Raw genomic sequence first — 20,561 nt, forward strand, 5'->3', positions numbered from 1 at the left:
GGGATTTAAATAAATATTAATTTATTTAAATGTGAGAGAAGATTTAATTAAACAAATATGATTTATTTATTTAATTAATGGTATGAATTTGGTTAAGTGAATTAAATCAAATAAATTGAATAATTTATTTAATTAATAGGAGAAGAGGGTTAAGATGAATTAATTAAATATTAATTTAATTAATTATTAATTGATGGTTAAATAATCAAATAAATACTAAGTATTCATTTAATTAAGTGGACAGATTTATGTGACTACATTTGCCCCTCTTTGAGACGGTGCGGTTTATCGCGTCGTTTCAAAGAAAGAAAAATAGGTGTGAAGAAATGCCCCATAAAATGTAAATTTAATGGGTGGTATGCCCCCTCGAGAGATGGGCCGAATGTTTTTTTTTTTTTTTTTAAAATCGGGCGATCTCTCGAAAAAGAATGAAAAGTGGAGGGGAGGTAGAATAGAAGAAATTAGAACTAATGATGAAAGAATGGGAGAAAATGGAGTGAATATGAAGAAACAACAAGCTAGCGAGTACCCTGAGGTCATGCAAGAGATACATAGCAGATGTAGTGTGGGGTTTTGATTGATGCTATACAATTGATCAAAATTGGTTGGACAATCTGGTGCAATCGGTTGAATTGCCCCGGTCAAGTCAAAGCGTGACAGTTGATGTCAGTTGTTCGCTTGGACATGATAAAGTCTGAGTAAGTGAATCAAAGTGACCTGATGTGACTTAGACAATTGATGTAATTGCCCGATGAAGTCAAGGTATATGAAGCAAAACACTCGTTAAGACGTAGACAATTGATGTAATTGTCCATTGGATTGTGTTTGATTGGTTGATCAATTGATAGTGTGTGCGTGGGATGGATGATTGTGGTGAATCATAGCAGCCCCGTTGAGACTAGGTCATTGTGATAAATGCCTGATGTAGTCTAGGATTACCATGATCGATTACCTATTGAGACCCGAAGATACGTGATCAGAGTATCTGTTGATAGTCTAGGTGTGTGTGAGTCGATGTATCTGTGTAGACAGAGTAACTAGCTTGACTTATTGGATGACTTAGGATAGGAAACACAATCCCTCCTATTTAGAGATGGATGGTGATGAACGTGGCTTGATTAGGTTGATTGGGACATGATGTAGGGTATGTGATGCTGATTGTTGAGATGGGGAGGGTTGGGGGGGTTCGATGTTAGAAGAAATGGAGGACCTATGACTCATTCCTATGGAAGAAGAGGAAAATAGAGTATGCATTATTATGACTATGTATGCATGATATGCAGCTATTATGAATGTATGGATGGTTGGAATGCAACGGAATGCAGTATATACAGATGAGATGGAATGACGATCCATAGTGCTCTATTTTCATCATTGAGCTTTTAAAATGTTGGAAGAGAATACAAGCATCTTGACATAATGATTCAAGATGACCAGAGTATTTCTTACATGGATTTTGATATAGCAAGTTAATACAAGCAACTTGATATAATGGATCAAGTTGACCAGAGTATTGCTTGCGGAACAGACAAGGATTATCTCCTTTCATGCATGACTTGGATTGTCCTCCTTGATCTTAGGCTGATCATATCCTGAGACAAGTGCATACCGTACTAAGAGATAAAAACCTTTATCCAGTTTGGATGAGGTAGGAACCAAAGAAAGAGCATTTGTACCTACAAACAAACAGTATATACATAAAGAATAAAGAATAAGGATCCTTGGTAATGGTTCATGCTCATATGGTCAAGGTATACGCTGTAGTCAGCAAGCCGTAATGATCTATGACTGTATTTGGCATAAGATTACGTAGCTTAGTGAACTTCCCACGTAGACACCATTAGTACATGCCCCAGAACTTCATCGGAAATAATGCGCAAATGATACAAAACAATGCTAAAAGATCCCGATACAGATAAACAAATGAATTACTCACGAATCAACCAAGCATTTGATAGCTTAACATAATTTTCTTGTCAAAGAAAATGTCACTTTTGTCTTTGTTTTGGTAAGGAAGGATGCATCCTTGTTTTTAAAGACAGTTTCTGATTTGTTGGATGTGGATTGTGTGGTCGATTGATAAATGGTCATTGTGTGAGTAGTTTGTCAATGTTTATTTTGGTATCTGCATGGATGGGTATGTACAAGGTGTTGTCATGTTTTTTGGGTGATTTTCGATGTTTTGTCAATGTTTTTGGATTTTGAATTGTTTTGAATGTTTTTTGGATTTTGTGAGTCATTTTTGAATGTTTTTGGTATTTTGTTGAGACATTTTTGAATGTTTTTGGATTTTGTTGAGACATTTTTGAATGTTTTTGTATTTTGCGAGACATTTTTGAATGTTTTTGCCAATGAATCACCAGTAATGTAGAATCCACTTCCATCATCTAGATTGTAAGGGCATTGCCCCCAAGTTGGACATGATTTATGAAAAAGCGGGATGCCAGACGCATGAAGTACTTTCTTGGATTACAGATCAAATAACAAGCCATGGTTAGATGGATGGATGTGTTTATGTATGAATGTGATCGCAACGAGCCTGAAAGATACTGGAGCCATTGCCTTTACGAGTGGCGCCTGTTTGCCAGGTTTTCGCCATCGTACTTACCCAAGGTGCCACTGGAGTGGTTGTTCACCGTTTGGATGCATGATTTTTCTTTACTTTTTTGAATGTTTTTGTATTTTCTTTAGGACATTTTTCTGAATGTTTTTGGTATTTTCTGATATGCAGGGGAGCCTGATGCCTTGTACACCTTAGGTATAAAACCGTTTGAGGTGCATGCTATTGATTGGATCTGCGAGCGGTTCTCCGTCTGATGTAGCCAACTGATATGCCCCGGACCCGAATACAGCAGTGACAACATATGGGCCCAACCAGTTTGATTCAAACTTGCCTTGATGTTCTCTGTTTAGTTGGTTGTGAGGATTTTCTCGAAGAACAAGATCACCTACCTCAAATGTACGAGATCTAACTCGGTGATTGTAGCTTCTACTCATGCGCTGCTGATAGGCTTTGAGGTGATTGTATGCAGCTTGTCGCTTCTCATCTAGTAACTCTAAGTCCTGAAGATGAGACACTCTGTATGCTTCATCATCGATGAGATTGTGCAATGAAACTCGTAAGGATGGTATCTCAACCTCAATAGGTAAGATAGCTTCAACACCATAGACCAATGAATAAGGAGTTGCACCTGTAGGGGTCCGAATGCTAGTTCGATATGCCCATAGCGCTGGATTCAATTGAACATGCCAATCACGGCCGACATCATTGACTGTCTTCTTTAGGATCCTCAATATGTTTTTATTGGATGCTTCGGCCTGACCATTGCCTTGTCGGTAATAGGGAGTGGAAAAGCGGTGTTGGATATGAAATTTCTCACAAAGCTCACGAACATCCTGATTTTTGAAAGGAAGACCGTTATCTGTGACAATGGACATGGGCACACCATACCGGCAGATGATGTAATTGAGGATGAATGAGGCGATCTGCTTGCCGGTGACTTGGGTAAGTGGAATAGCTTCAATCCACTTGGTGAAATATTCGGTGGCGGTAATAATGAATTTATGGCCATTGGATGAAGATGGATGGATTTTACCCACAAGATCAAGACCCCATTGACAAAAAGGCCATGGTGTTGTGATTGGTTGCAGTTCTTGAGCTGGTGCATGTATTAGGTCGCCATGAACTTGACATTTTTTGCACTTCCTGACAAAGTAGTAGGAATCCTTTTCCATAGATGGCCAATAGTATCTAGCTCGCATGATCTTCTTGGCTAGTGATGGACCACTTGAGTGAGTCCCACAAATTCCTTCATGTACCTCTTCCAAAGCCTTTGTTATCTCACCTTGTTCTAGACATCGAAGGAGAGTACCAGCAAGACCGCGTCGGTATAGGGTTTCGGCAATAATGGTATATCGAGCAGTTTGGCGAATGAAGGTTTTACGTTGGTTATTTGATTGGTTGGGAGGAAGGGTGTGATCGCGGAGATAGGTGTAGAACTCACCGTACCATGGGGATTCAGAACCAACAAGGCAACATATCATTTCAGATTCGGGGATATCATAAGCGGGGATCCAAAGTTGTTCTACCAAGAACTCGTAGCGTGTTGAATTCTGTGGAAGATCTAGTAGAGATGCGATGGTAGCCATAGCGTTAGCAGCTCGATTTTGATCTCTTGGTATCTGCTCAAAAGTGATAGTAGTAAATGATGTCTTTAGATTGTCCACCATTTTCTTGTATGGCATGAGTTTATCATCTTTGGTCTGATACTCATCTGTTGCTTGTCGAATGACTAGTTGGGAATCTCCATATACTTGCAATTCTTTTAATTTCCATTGTATGGCTAATCTGAGTCCTGTGATCAAGGCCTCATACTCTGCTATGTTGTTTGTGCATGGAAATGTGAGCCTATAAGACTTCGGGATGCTATCACCTTGAGGTGTGATAAACAGAATGCCTGCCCCCGAGCCGTGCCTAGTGTATGAACCATCAAAGTATAATTTCCATGATTGTGCTTCTGTAATCATGAATATCTCTTCATCTGGAAAATTGGAAATGAGAGGATTATCACCTATGAGAGGTGCATCGGCCAACTGATCTGCAATAACCTGACCTTTGATAGCTTTACGGTCCACATACTCATATCAAATTCACTTAGAATCATCACCCATTTGGCTAAGCGACCTGTCAATGCTGCTTTGCTAAGTAAATACTTGAGTGGATCAATCTTTGCAATGAGTTGGACCTTGTGTGTTAACAGATAGTGCCTCAGTTTAGTGGCTGCCAGGATTACTGCTAGGCAAGCTCGCTCAATAGGTGTGTAATTGAGTTCATAGCCAACCAGTGTACGAGAGATGTAGTATACAGCACACTCTTTGCCTTCTGCATTATGTTGTGCCAGTAATACACCTAATGCTGTACTTGTCGCTGAGATATAAAGTAACAACGGTCTACTTGGATCTGGTGGCATCAACAATGGTGGATTCATGAGATAGTCTTTAAGCGCCTAAAATGCTTGCTGGCATCGGGCATCCCACTGAAAGCGGATGTTCTTGTGTAGCAGGTGTGTAAATGGGTGACACTTATCAGCCAATTGTGCAATGAATCTACGGATGGATTGAAGCCGTCCTTATAGTGTCCTTAGCTGACTGATATTCCTTGGAGGTGGCATGTCCATGATTGCCTTAACCTTTGCTGGATCGACCTCAATACCTTTGCTTGAGACAATGTATCCTAGAAGCTTCCCGGAGGTCACTCCGAAGACACATTTCTTTGGGTTGAGTCGAACATGGTATTGTTCCAGTCTATCAAAGATTTTATCTAAGATGTGAAGATGTCCTTCTCTAGTAAGTGATTTTGCTAGTAAATCATCCACATAATCTTCCATCATAGTATGCATCATGTCATGGAAGATGGTGGTCATTGCTCTTTGATAGGTCGCTCCTACATTCTTTAGACCAAAAGGCATTACATTCCAGTAGTATGTGCCCCATGGACATGTGAAGGCTGTCTTATGTTGGTCCTCTGGTGCGATCTTTATTTGATTGTATCCTGAAAAGCCATCCATGAGTGAAAGCATGGCATGTCCTGCTGTCAAATCTACTATGATGTCAATATTTGGTAGAGGGAAGTCATCCTTAGGACATGCCTTATTCAGATCTCTGAAGTCTGTACAAATGCGGATGCCCCCTTTTGGTTTGCCAACTGGTACAATGTTGGAGATCCATTCTGCATAATCAATTGGTCTAATGAAAGCAACATCCAGGAGTTTCTTGAGTTCTGTTTTGACTAGCACGGCAATCTGAGGATGCATCTTACGAAGCTTCTGCTTGACAGGTTTGGCTCCTTTTGCTACTGTGAGATGATGCATGACTAAATCAGGATCAAGCCCAAGCATGTCTGCATATGACCATGCAAAGTTGATCTGACGCTGTTGGAAGAACTCTATAAATTGAGGCTGTTCCTCTGGAGTGAGAAGAGATGCCAGATGTATGATATGAGGGTTTTCAGGAGTCCCCACATTGTATTCTTTAGTCTCCTCAATGAGAATCGTCGATCGTTCCTGTTGTGTACTAGCAGGGAGAATGTCAAACCCTTCATCCTCAAGTGCCTCAAAGAGGTTTTCACCGTTGGATACGCTCTTTCTTTTTACTTTTGTTGGATCAAACAGTGCCACAGTGTGGTTTTCACTGGAAGATCCATGTTTTAATGTTATATTTTTGCAGCTGAAGGGTTTGGCATCCACCCCGAAGTATGCTGCGCTATTAAGTTCAATGGCGAATCCAGCTTTGTGATCCCCGCTTGGTAGATTATCCCTTAATTCCAAAAAGTCAATGATAGCCTCATTGTTTTGGAAGAGGTCAAGACATGGGGGATTTGGTTGGTTCCATTCGATGAGTTCAGGGTGGATAATGGGCATTACTTCATCGATTAAGTTAAGTGCGGGAGATGTATCAGTGAGGGTTAAGACAGTGTGGTGAAGGTCGTTGATGGTACTCTCCCTATCAGAATCCGGCGTAGGATGAGACGTAGGGTCTGTGGAAGATGTTTCCAGCTCAGGTACCCAAGTGGTCTTTATCTGTGCTTCTCCGTAAACAGGAATGTCTTTGCGTGGCGGAGGTGGTGACGTGTCTTCCTCATCTAAAGTGTTAAGCTGTACAGAATCAAATTCCCACTCATGTGAGTCGGTCTCTGAATCACTTTCCAGCATCCGATTGCTATACCATACTGGGATGTCGCTGGAGTTGAATACTGCAGGTGTGATTGGTTTATGTACCTTTGAGGTGATCGGTGCTGCAGGAACTGTGATGGGGTTTAAAGGTTTTGTCACTAGAAGTATCGACAGGGTTGATTTAGTGGCTTCTATTGGAACGGCTGGTGCCATAGATGCTGCTACGGGTTCCAATATAGTTGCTGCTATGAATGGTTTTATTGATGTGATGACTGCTGTGGATGGGATTACTAGTTCGATTGGTGGGATTTTTGGCACTGATGACGGTTGCGGTGGGTTTGTGAGCCTCGATGGGGCAGTGACAATATTGCTTGATGGTGCTTTGATTATGAAAGGTGTCCTCTTTACAGTAGGTGGGCAAAATGGTTTGCTAGGTTTTCCTTTAAATCTGAGTTTAGGAAGGATCTCTTTTTCAAAGCCTAGGCCTGTATTACCTTTGGGCTTGAACTCTGGCAGCAGCGGTTCATGTCGTCCTTGTTTGCAGTATCCCAAAGCACTCTGACCATCATATCCCATTCTTTGCATAATGAGGAGGCCTTTGCCATACTGTTCTGTAGGAAGTGTAACTCGCGGTTTGTCAGTGGTGATGGGATCTTTATAGATCCATTCCGCTAGGTCCTTATCTTGTGTCTCTTCCTCTTGACTCTTTCCAAGGATGAAAGGCGTTAAGGCACATGCAGGCGTGTTTAGTGGTTGCTGGAGTAACTGCTGTGGTTTACCATGTGTTCTAGGAGAAGTAGGCATTTGTCCCACACAAAAGAGCTGACTCAAGTTGTATTCTCCAGGACCTTCCTCTGCGACTTTCATCTTAAGCTTTTCTTGCTTGGGTATAGGAGTGTTTGAACTGGCAAGAGAGGCGGGATTTACATATGATGTGGAGGAAATGGCTTCCCTATTATTAGGAACAATAATCTCTGGTTGATGGCTGATATTATGGCAAAAAGCAAAAGGATTTGCATCACCCAGGATTGTGATCTCTGCACCATTATGTGGGAACTTGATACATTGATGGTAGGTAGATGGAACGGCTTGCATGGCATGTATCCAAGGTCTCCCTAATAATAGATTATATGGCAGAGGAAGGTCCAGAACCTGACAAATGATGTGCTTTACCACGGGGCCTACTCGGATTGGTAGTACCACAGCTCCTTTGGATGAACGCTCTGCATCATCATAGGCCTTGATGGTGATCTTCTTGCGAGGATCCACTGATTCTATTGCATATCCCAATGCTGTGACCAACTGTAGTGTACAAATGTTTAGGCCTGCTCCATTATCAATCAAGACTCGCTTGATCCTGTGTTGGTTGACAAAGCCTTCAATGTGTAGCGAAGCATTATGAGGTTGTTGGAAAGAAGAGTTGTCACTTTCAAAAAAAGTGAGACAAGGTGATGACTTTAGAGTTCCAACCATGGCTTGAAATTGGTCCGTGTTCAGGTTTGCAGGGACTGACGCCTCTTGGAGTGCTTGATCCAAGATTGTTTTATGAGATGGTGATAGGCACAATAGCTCTAAAATGGATATAAGCGCAGGCGTTTTGTCTAATTGTTCCACAAGATTGTACTGCTTTGGGATGGAGGTGGTGCCTTGTGGAGCTGCTTTGATGGTGACCTTGCCATGACGTGTAACAACATTGCAATTTGAGGTGGGATTTTTGAAGGTTATAGTTGCAATTTGTTCACTGGCATCATACAGGTGATTTACAGTGTAGTTATACGCAGCCTGCGTATAGTCAGTGGTATCGGTGCCTCGCTTGGAAGTGGAAGGACCCCTTTGATCTTGTGATGGAAGTGGATCCTTGAACATGAGATGATCATTATTGGTCGTTTTTGGGTCATGTCCTTCAATTTCAATTTCTCCTCGATCAATAAGATCCTGAATGAGATCCTTCAATCGGTGACAATTACTTGTCTTGTGTCCTCGTCCTTGATGGAACTCACAGTGTTCAGTATCTCTCCACCATGCTGGTTTGACCTGAGGCTCATAGTTGGATAGTTTAGGTAGAGTGACCAAATTCTGAGAAAGGAGTTGTCGCAACACTGTTTCAATGGGTTCCCCTAAGGGAGTGTATGTGCGTTTTTGTTTTTGTGGACGAGGTCTTGGTTCATCATGAGATGTGATGCGACCTTGATTAGGAGGAACATTTGTGTTATTCTGAGGTGGAGGATTTTGTCCTGCAAACCGAACCACAGGTTGTGCATTTTGGATAGTTCGAGCATCCACAACCCCATCGTTGATGATATTTTTATTCTTGTTCCAGAAGTTTGGTTTATCACTATTGAAGCGCGGGCGAGGACCATCTTTTGGTTCATTAAATATTTTGATGAGTCCGTTCTTGATGAGTGCCCTTTCACATTTTATACCCTTGGTGATCATATCGTTAAAGGAGTCTGTGTCTTTGACATCCAGGTGAAATTCCATTTCTTCGTTTAAGTTGGAAATGAAAATTTCCACTAGTTCTTGTTTAGGTAACTGAAGAGAACGTCTGCTAGACATTTGGCGCCATCGTTGCAGGAATACTGAGAATAATTCCCCTGGTTTTTGTTTGGTGTTGCATAGATCAGCCATCGTGATGTCGCGTTCAATATTATAAGAGTAATGAGATAGGAACTTCTGGATGAGTTCCTCAAATGTTCTTATGCCACCTGGTAGTCGGGAAAACCATGATGTGGTTGTTCCTCCCAAACTTTGGGGAAAAAGGCGCATTAGGTATGTGTCTTCATATGCGACTTCAAGACAAGCGGAATGAAATTCTCGGACATGATCACGGGGATCTCCCTTTCCTCTATATTTTTCGAATTTTGGTGTTTCGAACCCGCGTGGAAAGGGTGGCATATAAAGATTCCTATCAAACGGATAGGGACAGATGTCGTTAAGTGAGAATTGATTGGTCTTAACACCACTATGAAGTTGTTGGGCGATATTCTCGACTTGTTGCCGCAACATCTCCATTTCATTTGGAGGAGGAGGTGGTGGGTTACCTCGAGGAATGTTATATCTGATGTGATCTCTACCTCTTTCCTCCTCATGGCGACTTTGTCTTTTTGATGCTTGTCTTAATTGGGCAAGATCAAAGTCTGAGGGGAGTTTGGCTCCTTCTTGAGCAAGTCTTAAGAAGTGAGCATCCGCATTGCTCCTGAGAATTTCATCAAATAATCTGTTAAAGTGAGGGTTATGTTGAACCCTTTCGATTGTTGAAGGAGTGGGACTACTTGGGTTTTCATCATTTACATTTCCTCCAAGTGCTTCTTGAAATTCATTGAGGTTGTCCTCTTCTTCCTCAATTTCTATTTCTCGTTGCCTTGATCGCGATCGGGTTTGAGCCATTTTGTTTGCAAGTTTGTGTTGAAGTTGATTGAAGATGATGATGAGTTGTTCGATGAAAGATGGATGATTAGTGGATTGTAGATCTCTAGCACTCTAAAGGTAAATGTAACCAGAATTCTTTCTTTGAATTGCTTGTTTGTTTTGATGAGTTTGGATGTGATAAGGTGTAGAGAAATCTGAGATATGTTACAGATTTTGACTACCTAGTAATAAGAGGATTCACTCATGAACTAGTTTTAACCTGCATAGATGTGTCTCTTAGGATGAGCTTATCCTAGATGTAGAAACAATCTAAAAGTGATGTGATGTGTTTGATTTCAAGCAATATCTAAAAGAGAACTTGGGACAAGAACCTCTTAATGTTTTGAGAGTTTTGGGATGAATTGATGATGGAGAAATGATGTATGAATGAGATGATGGATGTTTTGTTTTCAACTTCAATAAAAACTTTGTGTTACAAATGGAACAAACTCTATTTCTTCCCTTTCAGGCGTTGGTGGCACTTCTCGAGCTGTGTTGTAGGTGATACAGATGTTTGGGAAGAAGTTGGGATTAATCTTTCCTCCTTGATTTTTGTGATAACTCAGAGCTCTATATTGCATAAAAGCTCTGCGGTTCAATGATTCGGAATCAAATTCGTTTGTTTTACCTTGAAGATAGAGACGCGTGCGATGTAGAAAGACTCTATGTGAGACAAAGATTTGTCTATTGAGATAGAAGAATTTCCTCCTTTTGATTAAAGTCTTTGAACTCAATGGTCTTCTTTTCAAGTTGATATTCTGATGACACTTCTTCTTTCGCAAGATGTGAAGAATGGTAATAAAATTTGACTCTTTGTTGTTTGTACTTTGTTTTTGATGTGTTTGGTTGTTTTTGAGAAATGTTGGATGAGTACTTTGTTTTTGAAAGTGATTTGCTGATTTTTTTTTGACAAGAAAACAAAGCAAGCACACAAACACAAGAATGTTGCCCCCAAAGGCACAAATGAGTATGGGTCTAGATCAACCCAATCTTTGGACTTGTATATGACCCTTCCTTTAGATTTATTTTAAAGTGTATTTCCAAAGCCTGAAGTCGGCTCAATTTGCACTAGGTCTGTAAAACGAACACACTTCAAACACTTTTTATCCCTAAGGTCAAATGGCCAGTTGTGATAAATTTAGCCCACATCTTGATATTTCTTCGACTTTGGTACTACATACCTTATGAATCCCGCCGTGGCAGGTAAGGATGTGATATACTAAGTCTTGCACGAGCATAACAAATAGATGATCCCTATGATGGGGGAGTCACCACTTTTATCAAGCCACAAGTGACTTTTCAAAAAGCTATGTTTCTACTCAAGGAAATATGTATGGTGAGTATCTTGGGAGCAAAACCATCTATGCTCTTGCACTAAATTATATCTCAAATATCCTCAATCAATAGAACGGGTGGGCTACTACTTTAAAGGTGTTTAGTCATGTTCGATGTTTTTGGACATAAGTTCATTCTGCAGTGACTCACTTAAGAGCCTTGTAACTGGTGGTGGGGCCCATTTGTCCTTTCGGCCAGTTACACTGTAGGAACAGTTACACCCAAGGCTACAGCTTTCGCTCTCACCTGATTTCTATAGCGGCTCGAAGGATTTACCACTCGAGGTCGTTCCCAAGAGTATCGATCCCTTGGCAGGCCTCTCTTAAAAAGATAAAATTTGAGCGTTACTAACACTTTTCTCTTGCACCTAGGACCACGAGAGCCAAGGGAGAGGATAGTGTGTGTTAGAGGTAGGACCACTCGACCAACTCTTTTGCACAAGTGTGCCAAACATAAAATTCACTTGTTCCTTTTAATTTGTCATCGCAATGATTTTCTATCTATTTGGAGATGTTGCTCCAACAATCATGGTGTTCTTTTTAATTTTCAAAGGCAATTGTTGGAGTAAACTAGAATTTGAAAATCCTGGTCAACTTAATGAAAAACACGTTTGCATGAAGTAAAATTGCTTTGAAAATGAGACAAGTTGATTGTGAATTTTATTTGCACCAAAAATGGAAGTGTGGATTGTGAGTTTTATCTTGATGCAAGAAATAAAATTTGCCTTGTTTATTTTAAGCACCAAAACGAAGTTTATTTCCTAACTTGCAAAAAAAATAAAGTTGTTTTTGTATAAGTTTGTGGTTCTTTTTACCTTGGAACAATGAAATTCTTTTTAAGAGCCCCAAACAAATATGTGATTCTTTTTTTAAAAGCCCAAAGTTGAAATGTGAAGTTAATTTTAAACCAAAATAAAAAGTGAATTCATTTTTAAAACCAACTTCAAAAAACAAGTTAGTAAAAAAATATAAATCTACTTTTTAATCTAATTTAAATCTGCACAAAAGAGAAAAATAGTTAGTAAAATCCGCCTATTTGGTGGGCTTCTACAAGCCTAATTTTTTTTTTTTTTGGTTACAAGGTGATTTGTACAACGTTTTGTTACAATAGCGCTAGTCTGCGTTTGAACAGAGGCACTATTTAACACAAACGCACGAAAAGAAAGGGAAAGACAGAGAAGGAAAAAGCACTGAAACAGGGTGAATAGCGCCAAAATAATGTCAAATGCACCAAAACAATGTCAAAAGCGCAACCTGTGTGACATTTTCAACATTCAAACATGTTATTGGTTAAAAAAAAAAAAATGGTTGATCTTTTTGGTGTTTGGATTCACGTCGGGTTCACCAAATGATGTCATGGAAATGGGGACAAGGCAACAACAAAGTTCAATGTTAATAAGTTAGTTTCAACCATAAAAACAAAACAAAGAACTAAAAACCATTCCAAACATATCAAGAGAGATTTCAAAAAGCATGAAAGAAGTTTAACAAAATAAAAAAAAAGGAGAAGAGCCTCCCTAAGATGCTTCCATGATGCCTTTTGATGCTTCTCCCTTGTTTCTCTCCTCTCCAAGTCCCAAATGAGTGTAGCTCTCAGCTTTTAGCACTAGCCATGGATGCCATATGGAGATTCAAGATGGTTGAATATGATAAGCAAATACTATGCAAGAGTAGACAGTGATGCTATGAAAAAGCTCTATGCTAATGCCAGTATAACAACAATACTCTAAATGCTTCTCCTTTTGCTTGAGGAGAAGGGTTCTATTTATAGAAGAAATAGGGAAATGAAGGGTTAAGATTGAGCAATCTTAACAAGGGTTAGGATTGAAAGTTGGGGATCCATGTGCACAATTGGCACCAATAAAATGGTGACAAGTTTCAACATAGGATTGGGTTGAGAGAAGAGGTTGGAGGCATTAAAGGCCTGAGAAGACCTCATGGTTATCTAGAAGGTAAGGGTCAAGTCTAAATTAAGATTACCCACTGGATTAAGAGTTAATCCAAGGATAAACCTTTGTGCAAATGTTTAAGAGATAATCATGGTCAAAGCATTAAAGGCTTGATGAGACCTTTGGGTTGGGTAGAGGTTGAGTCAAAACAAATGTTTTAACCATGTGGGAGGGTTTGAGGTAACCATTAATGGTTATTGGAGACTTTGGGGATTAAGTGGTTGAAGGTTGAAAGCTTTCAAAGGTTATCCAAGACTTTGAGGGTTAATTTGTTGAACACACAAAGCATTAATTGCTTTTCAAAGACTTTGGAGTCTTTGAGAAGTGACTCCAATTTGCTTAGGAATGTGACAATATTTAGGGGATGGATTAGGCTAATTAGGAAGGGTTTAGAAGAATCTAGAAGGGGTTTAGGCATACAAGTGGATTTTGTAGGAAAATGCAAGTGGGAGAAATTTTGGTATTTTCAATTAAAATAAAATCATTTATTTCAATTAAATGGTGTAATTTGCATTTGGATAAATATTCAAATAAATATTAATTTATTTAAATGAGAAAAATGAAGATAAAGCATTAAAATGCTTGAAGACTTTGAGGGAAACCATTAAAGGCTTGAAGACTTTAAGGAAAACCATTAAAGTCTTAAGAAGATTATAGAAGGAAGCCATCAAGTTTGAAGACTTTAAAGCCATCAAGTTTGAATACTTTAAGGGAAACCATTAAAGGTTTCAAGTGGGTGAGGATAAATAGGATTTTAAATAAATAATTTATTTAAAATAGTTGTGCAACTTGCTTTTGTAGGAAAATACAAGTGGGTGGAGGATAAAGGTGATTTAAATAAATTATTTATTTAAAATAATTGTGCAACTTGTATTTGTAGGAAAATGCAAGTGGGTGGAGGATAAAGGTGATTTTAAATAAATGATTTATTTATTTAAATGTGAGAGGTGGGATTTTGGGGGATTTAAATAAATATTAATTTATTTAAATGTGAGAGGTGGGATTTTGGGGGATTTAAATAAATATTAATTTATTTAAATGTGAGAGAAGATTTAATTAAACAAATATGATTTATTTATTTAATTAATGGTATGAATTTGGTTAAGTGAATTAAATCAAATAAATTGAATAATTTATTTAATTAATAGGAGAAGAGGGTTAAGATGAATTAATTAAATATTAATTTAATTAATTATTAATTGATGGTTAAATAATCAAATAAATACTAAGTATTCATTTAATTAAGTGGACAGATTTATGTGACTACACTTGCAGTTAAGAACTCCTCTGAAAATATTGGAATTTGAGAGATATGACTTTATATCTATACCCACCCATTAACCATATAATAAAAACACATGTAGATGCTTTTTAATGTGACCCAACTTAACAAATATGATTTTATATCTACATTTACAATTAACCATCTAATAAAACACCTATTTTATAATGCTTGTCAAGGCCGTGGCTATTCTAGTTCCAAAACGGACCTTTCGTGCAGTGTGATAGCGATGTGTAAGTCAAGATGTGTTAGTCAATCGCAGCCATTTATTGCAAAATCGACGGTGTAAAATGCGCGACTAACATGTTAGTCAATTCGTACTACCGTTTTTTGTCACTTAAGGGGAGAATCTTTGTATGACTCATTATCTATTTTAACTTTTAACCATTTATAACATGTGTAAATACCTGCCAACAAAAAAAAAATTGAATTTGCATGACATGACTAAATCTTAGGGTTACACGTAGTAGGGAATGGCGGTGGCTGCTGCTTCCCACGTGATTATGCTTTCACATTCGAGCATTCAAAAAGTGAAAGGAAAGTGTTGAGCACATTCGGTCAGTAAATTCCAGACCAATCTCCTCTGCAAAAATTCGGTCAGTAAATTCCACACCAATCTCCTCTACAAAAATTTAATGAATTTGGAATTCTACTTTCTTTTGTGCGGAGATAACGTCAGCGTGTCCTTTTTGGGTGATGTCATCATTTCGGAAAAGTCAAGTAGCTTACATTATATATGGCCAATGATTTGGCAGTGAGATAAAGCATTCAGCGGTTACTACCTTCAGACAAAACTTCTTTCAGTTTTATTGCTAGCCTGTTACAATGGCCCAGGTTGTATGTTCTTCCTTTAGCCTGTCCAACACAACTAAAAGTTTTGGATGGCGAACATTATGTGATACGAAAGCATTCTTGCCTCTTTCCCACAAGAAGAGAGTAATCTACGTCAGGGCTAAAATAGGTATGTGTGTGTGATGTTTAGTTAGAGGGCTATCTTAACATTTTTGAAACTAGAATAATTTCTTTTGTGGTGTAGACGGTGCAAGCTCTGGCTTCGGAGACAAACTACAAATTCGTCGAGAAGTCGATCGCAATGCAGTTGGTATGTATGTGATTCATGGCATAATGTCTCACTTTCGAGTCAATTTTGTTTCATTTGAGCAATTTAACGTCATATTCAGTGAATACTATGGCAGCTTCATCGTGCACGCAGACGTGTGAGGCAAAGCCATTTCCCCCAAATATGTGGGGAGATGATTTTATCGTTTCCCTTGTGACGAGAAATCAGGTACCTAAGGTTTTGTGTTTTGAACAGTTAGATTAAAATAGGCACATGATTTAAGGGCCTGCCTTGATTTTTTTGATTATATTCATTCTCCCAGGAAACTATGGATTACAATGAGAAACGTGTAGAGAAACTGGTCCGTGAGATTAAGGAGAAGTTTAATTCTATGGAGGATGGTGAGATAAGTCCGAGCTCGTATGATACAGCATGGGTGGCAAGAGTGCCCGCCATTGATGGCTCTCACAAACCACAGTTTCCCCAGACGCTCAATTGGATAATTGATAACCAGTTACGGGATGGTTCGTGGGGAGATGAAAGCGTGTTCCTTACAAGCGATAGAATCCTTAGTACTCTTGCCTGCATCATCTCACTCACTATTTGGGACACTAGCAAGACTCATGTGCAAAGAGGTTTAATGCTCACTAAATATATATACTTGTTACTGTAAATAAATCTGTTTTCTGTTATTAACTTGAGGCTTTGTATTTGCAGGTCTCGATTTCATCAGAAGACACGCAGAACAAATGATGGAGGAAATACAGGCCAACGGAACGTCCAAAGTGTTTGAGATGGTGTTTCCTCCACTGCTTAGTGAAGCCAAAAGCCTCGGCCTGGATGTTGATGTAACTCTTTTTAAAGAAATCAATGAGAGGAGGGTCGAGAACTTGCAACGGTAGAACTCTATCTATATTTTTGCTGCTCCTTTGTATATTTTTTATGGAAAGGTACTTAAAACTAAAGCATCTATTTAAGGAAAAATATTCTTGCGATTCAGGATTTCTGTGGAACGCCTTCATAGCGTTCCCACTGGAGTATTGTACTACTTGGAGGGCGTGCAAGATGTAGTGGATTGGAAACTGATACTTAACTTGCAATCGAAGGATGGCTCTTTCCTAGGCTCGCCAGCATCTACAGCCCGTGTCTTCCTGCACACCGGAGACAGGAAATGTCTAGAATTCTTGACCGCCCTTCTTTCGAAGTTCCGAGACCATGGTAAGAAGTTTCATATATAAAAAGCATGCTTATATGGAACTATAGCATATATATCTTTAAAATATACATTTTGGTTTAGAATAAAAAGTTAACGAAATATGGAGTCCCTATAGAATATATTTATGGGATCCCTAATGCATTTTGACTTGGATTTGGCAGCGCCATGCATGTATCCAGTGGATATCTGTGAACGTCTGAGGGCTGTTGATAATGTTGAACGTTTGGGGATCGACCGATATTTCCAAACGGAGATCAAACAAGCCTTGGATTATGTGTTCAGGTGAGTGTTGGATCCGTCATTCCAGCTCGGCTGTTTTTATTAGAAATTTATGTTAAAAGCAACCATGTGTCCTCAGGTACTGGGACGAAAGAGGTATCGGCTTTGGAAGGGACAGTCAGGTTCCAGACATTGATTGCACCGCCACAGGCTTCAGACTCTTAAGACTACATGGGTACGACGTCTCTTCAGGTTGGTCATATGGAATCTAAGATTGCTCTCAAGATATTAAACGTCAATTGTAAGAAGAAGAATGTAGCATTTAGCTCTACAAGTACTTTAGTCTTTATAATCTAATCGCTAAGCTATTCATAATTTAACCGCTTATAAGCTTATCATGTGTCAGACGTTCTGCAGAATATAATTGGTGAGCAGCTTTATGATGGGGGACCTTCGGATATGTTAAGCCTGTACAAATGTTCACAGATCAACTATCCAGAAGAAACATTTATGAGAGAGACGAGTGCCATGGCCAACGCTTACCTATCCCAATGCATTCGAAGCAACAGCTTTTCTCACGAGCTGGCTATCAGGAAAGACCTTCGCGGAGAGGTGCTAACAATTGCAATACGAACCTTAACAACATACAATATCTGTGTAGTGTTAACATGTACAGCTAAAAAATGTTTTTTTCATTTATTTGTCATGCTCTCAGATTGAGAATGCTTTAGATTATCCCTGGCACATGGATCTTCCAAGACTGATGGCCAGAAATTACATGGATCAGTTTGCATCCACTCACTCGTCGATGGAGAAAACAGTATATCAGTAAGAATGGTTATATATACTTCATTGAGAATTTTAGATTTGAGTATTCAGTGCACTAAATCTTATTGATTTTAACTCAGACTGCCGAATGTGAGCGACGAAAGGTTTTTACAACTGGCCAAACTGGACTTCAATCGAATGCAGGCTTTACACCAAATGGAAATTCTAGAAATTAACAGGTACTGTTACAATTTGTTGTACAAAGAACAAGAGTGTAGTTTTTTAATTTTAGGTGTTCAATTACTAACATTAGTCTGTATGTATGAGAATGCCAAAGATGGTATAAGGACTGCAATTTCAACCAGCTCACTTTCAATCGTCATAGACCAGTGGAGATATACTTCACCGCTGCAGTGGTGATGTTTGAACCAGAATACTCTGCTTGTAGAATTGCGTACACAAAAGCTGCCTGCATTGCAGTCATTCTGGACGACCTCTTTGATTCTCATTCTTCGCTGGACCAAGTAAATTTATTTACTGAACTCGTCAAAAGGTAGGCCGTGTGTTATCCTCATGTACAGACAACACGTTAGATTATATCATGGCTTCATTAATTAACTTAGTTTCTCTTGTTGCTGCAGATGGGATCTATCTCTTTTGCACTGCCTTCCAGCCCACATGAAAATCTGCTATTTGGGTTTGTATAAAACTGTAAACGAATTAGGGCAACAAGCACTGGAGGCTCAGGGACGTGATGTGCACCCCTACCTTCGCTCAGTTGTAAGTAAACAATTAATGCTTCCACATCTTTCGAGATTCAATGGAAACTATATTTTATTTATTATATACCTTGAGAATAATTCTTATGCTATGCGCTTTAGTGGGAGGACCTGCTCTCGGCTACAGCAAAAGAAGCCGAATGGGCTGACGCAAAGTATGTGCCGCCATTAAAGGAGTATCTAGAGAATGGGAAGGTATCAGTTGCGCTGGCAACACTTATCCTTAACTCCATATTTTTCACGGGAGAGCCTCTTCCGGACAACCTCCTCGCTCAGCTTGATTTTCGAGCTCCCTTTCTCCATCTCGTATGTCTAACAGCGCGTTTAATGAATGACGCTAGAACTTCCACGGTAAGGACTGAAGTCGAAGGCAGTGCCATGGCTCTTGTACTTGATAGAAAAATTTACTTCTAACAAACTTTTCCTTTTGTAATTTATATAATGCAGGATGAGAGAGATCGCGGTGAACTGGCATCGTGCGTACAGTGCTACAGGGGGGAGCATCCTGAACGCACAGAGGAAGAAGGTCTAAGTTATCTCTTTGATTTGAACCAAGACAGTTTGTTTGAACTGAGTTACGAATTTCTGAAGCCTGGGATGGTGCCAAAATGTTACAGAAAGCTTCTTTTTGACACTGCTAGGGCAGCCCAATTGTTTTACAAGAACAAAGATGGTTTCGGCATGTCTGCCCAGGAGATGGAACACCATATTACAAAATTTCTGTTTGAACCGGTCGTTTAACAGAAAGGAAATCCACTCTGTTTTATATTTAAGTTTGTGATACGGAAATGCAATGTTTGCTAAGCTCTGGAATAGAAATTAGGAATTAGTCCAATGTATGTATGTTGGAAACTTATATCTGCATTAGATTGTTCTCTGCAGTTTCTATTTTGTTTCACAGTTTCTAGTTTAGATTTAGTAGTTAGTTTGATTAGAATTTTCAACATAAACTATTCACCATGACATAGTAAGTTTCCTACGGTGCAAAGGAAACAATCCTCTATGAATTACTTCTATGTAATGACAATTGCGTGTTGAGCATTGCTTATGAAAAGCTGCTCTGTTTTTGTAAAATCTCAGGATAATAAAAGTGATGAATGTTGTTCATTAAAAACATCTTGTAATTATTTTCTATTTGAAAATAATAGTGTTAAGTCTTTTAAATTCTATTTGTGTTGTGTTTAATTTTAAATCTATAAAGTGGTATCAAAGCAAAAGATTCAGGAAAGTGTTTGTGACATTGTAGGTGTGCAGTTTAAAGATAAGAATGAAAAGAGTCAATCATAGCTAAAGGTAAAGAGTTTATTGGATGAAAGGTGTGCAATATTTAAGATCTGTAAAATTTGTTACTGTTCAAGAAAAGAGTTTATTGGATGAAAGGTGTGCAATATTTAAGATCTGTAAAATTTGTTTGTTGTTCAAGAAAAGAGTTTATTGGATGAAAGGTGTGCAATATTTAAGATCTGTAAAATTTGTTGTTCAAGAAAAGATTTTATTGGATTAAAGGTGTGCAATATTTAAGATCTATAAAATTTGTTGTTGTTCAAGAAAGGATTGTAAATCTTAAAAATGGTTGCTGCATGTTTGTGTAAAATTTTCACGAAGAAGAAGAATCATATAACTGCATATAAGAAGTCACTAGTTTGATAAAGGAATTGATAGAGAAAGAAATAAGATTGTGAAGCAGTCAATCAATTGCAAAATTAGGTAAATTAAGTTATTTGTTTCCATAAGGGAAAATTGGTAAAAGTAAAGAAAGAGAATGGAAATTTAATTTGTGAGAAGGATAGTTTGGAGGATGAAATGGTTGAAATTAGGAAATGTAATTTACAATTGATATAAAATATTAAAAAAAAAAAATCAAAAGAAAGATGT

At 38.7% G+C, this 20,561-nt stretch overlaps 1 protein-coding gene across 2 annotated transcripts; it reads left to right on the forward strand.

Moving 5' to 3' along the window:
* The first annotated feature begins 15,421 nt into the window (after positions 1–15,421).
* On the forward strand, positions 15,422–19,794 carry LOC131077731 (bifunctional levopimaradiene synthase, chloroplastic-like). 2 transcript variants are annotated; one of them, XM_058015278.1, is made up of 15 exons: positions 15,422–15,605; positions 15,681–15,746; positions 15,826–15,932; positions 16,027–16,339; positions 16,422–16,602; positions 16,705–16,922; positions 17,082–17,202; positions 17,279–17,391; positions 17,546–17,751; positions 17,855–17,967; positions 18,048–18,146; positions 18,245–18,460; positions 18,549–18,687; positions 18,789–19,037; positions 19,134–19,794. In XM_058015278.1, exons 1-15 carry the CDS (start codon positions 15,470–15,472, stop codon positions 19,425–19,427), a joined length of 2,571 nt encoding a protein of 856 aa, XP_057871261.1. In that variant the 5' UTR covers positions 15,422–15,469; the 3' UTR covers positions 19,428–19,794. The 2 variants fall into 2 exon arrangements, with proteins under 2 accessions (XP_057871261.1, XP_057871262.1); XM_058015279.1 differs by having other exon boundaries at positions 15,841–15,932.
* The last annotated feature ends 767 nt before the right edge of the window (positions 19,795–20,561 follow it).

The sequence above is a fragment of the Cryptomeria japonica genome, unplaced genomic scaffold, assembly GCF_030272615.1.
Source record: "Cryptomeria japonica unplaced genomic scaffold, Sugi_1.0 HiC_scaffold_105, whole genome shotgun sequence".
Classification (NCBI taxonomy): domain Eukaryota; kingdom Viridiplantae; phylum Streptophyta; class Pinopsida; order Cupressales; family Cupressaceae; genus Cryptomeria; species Cryptomeria japonica.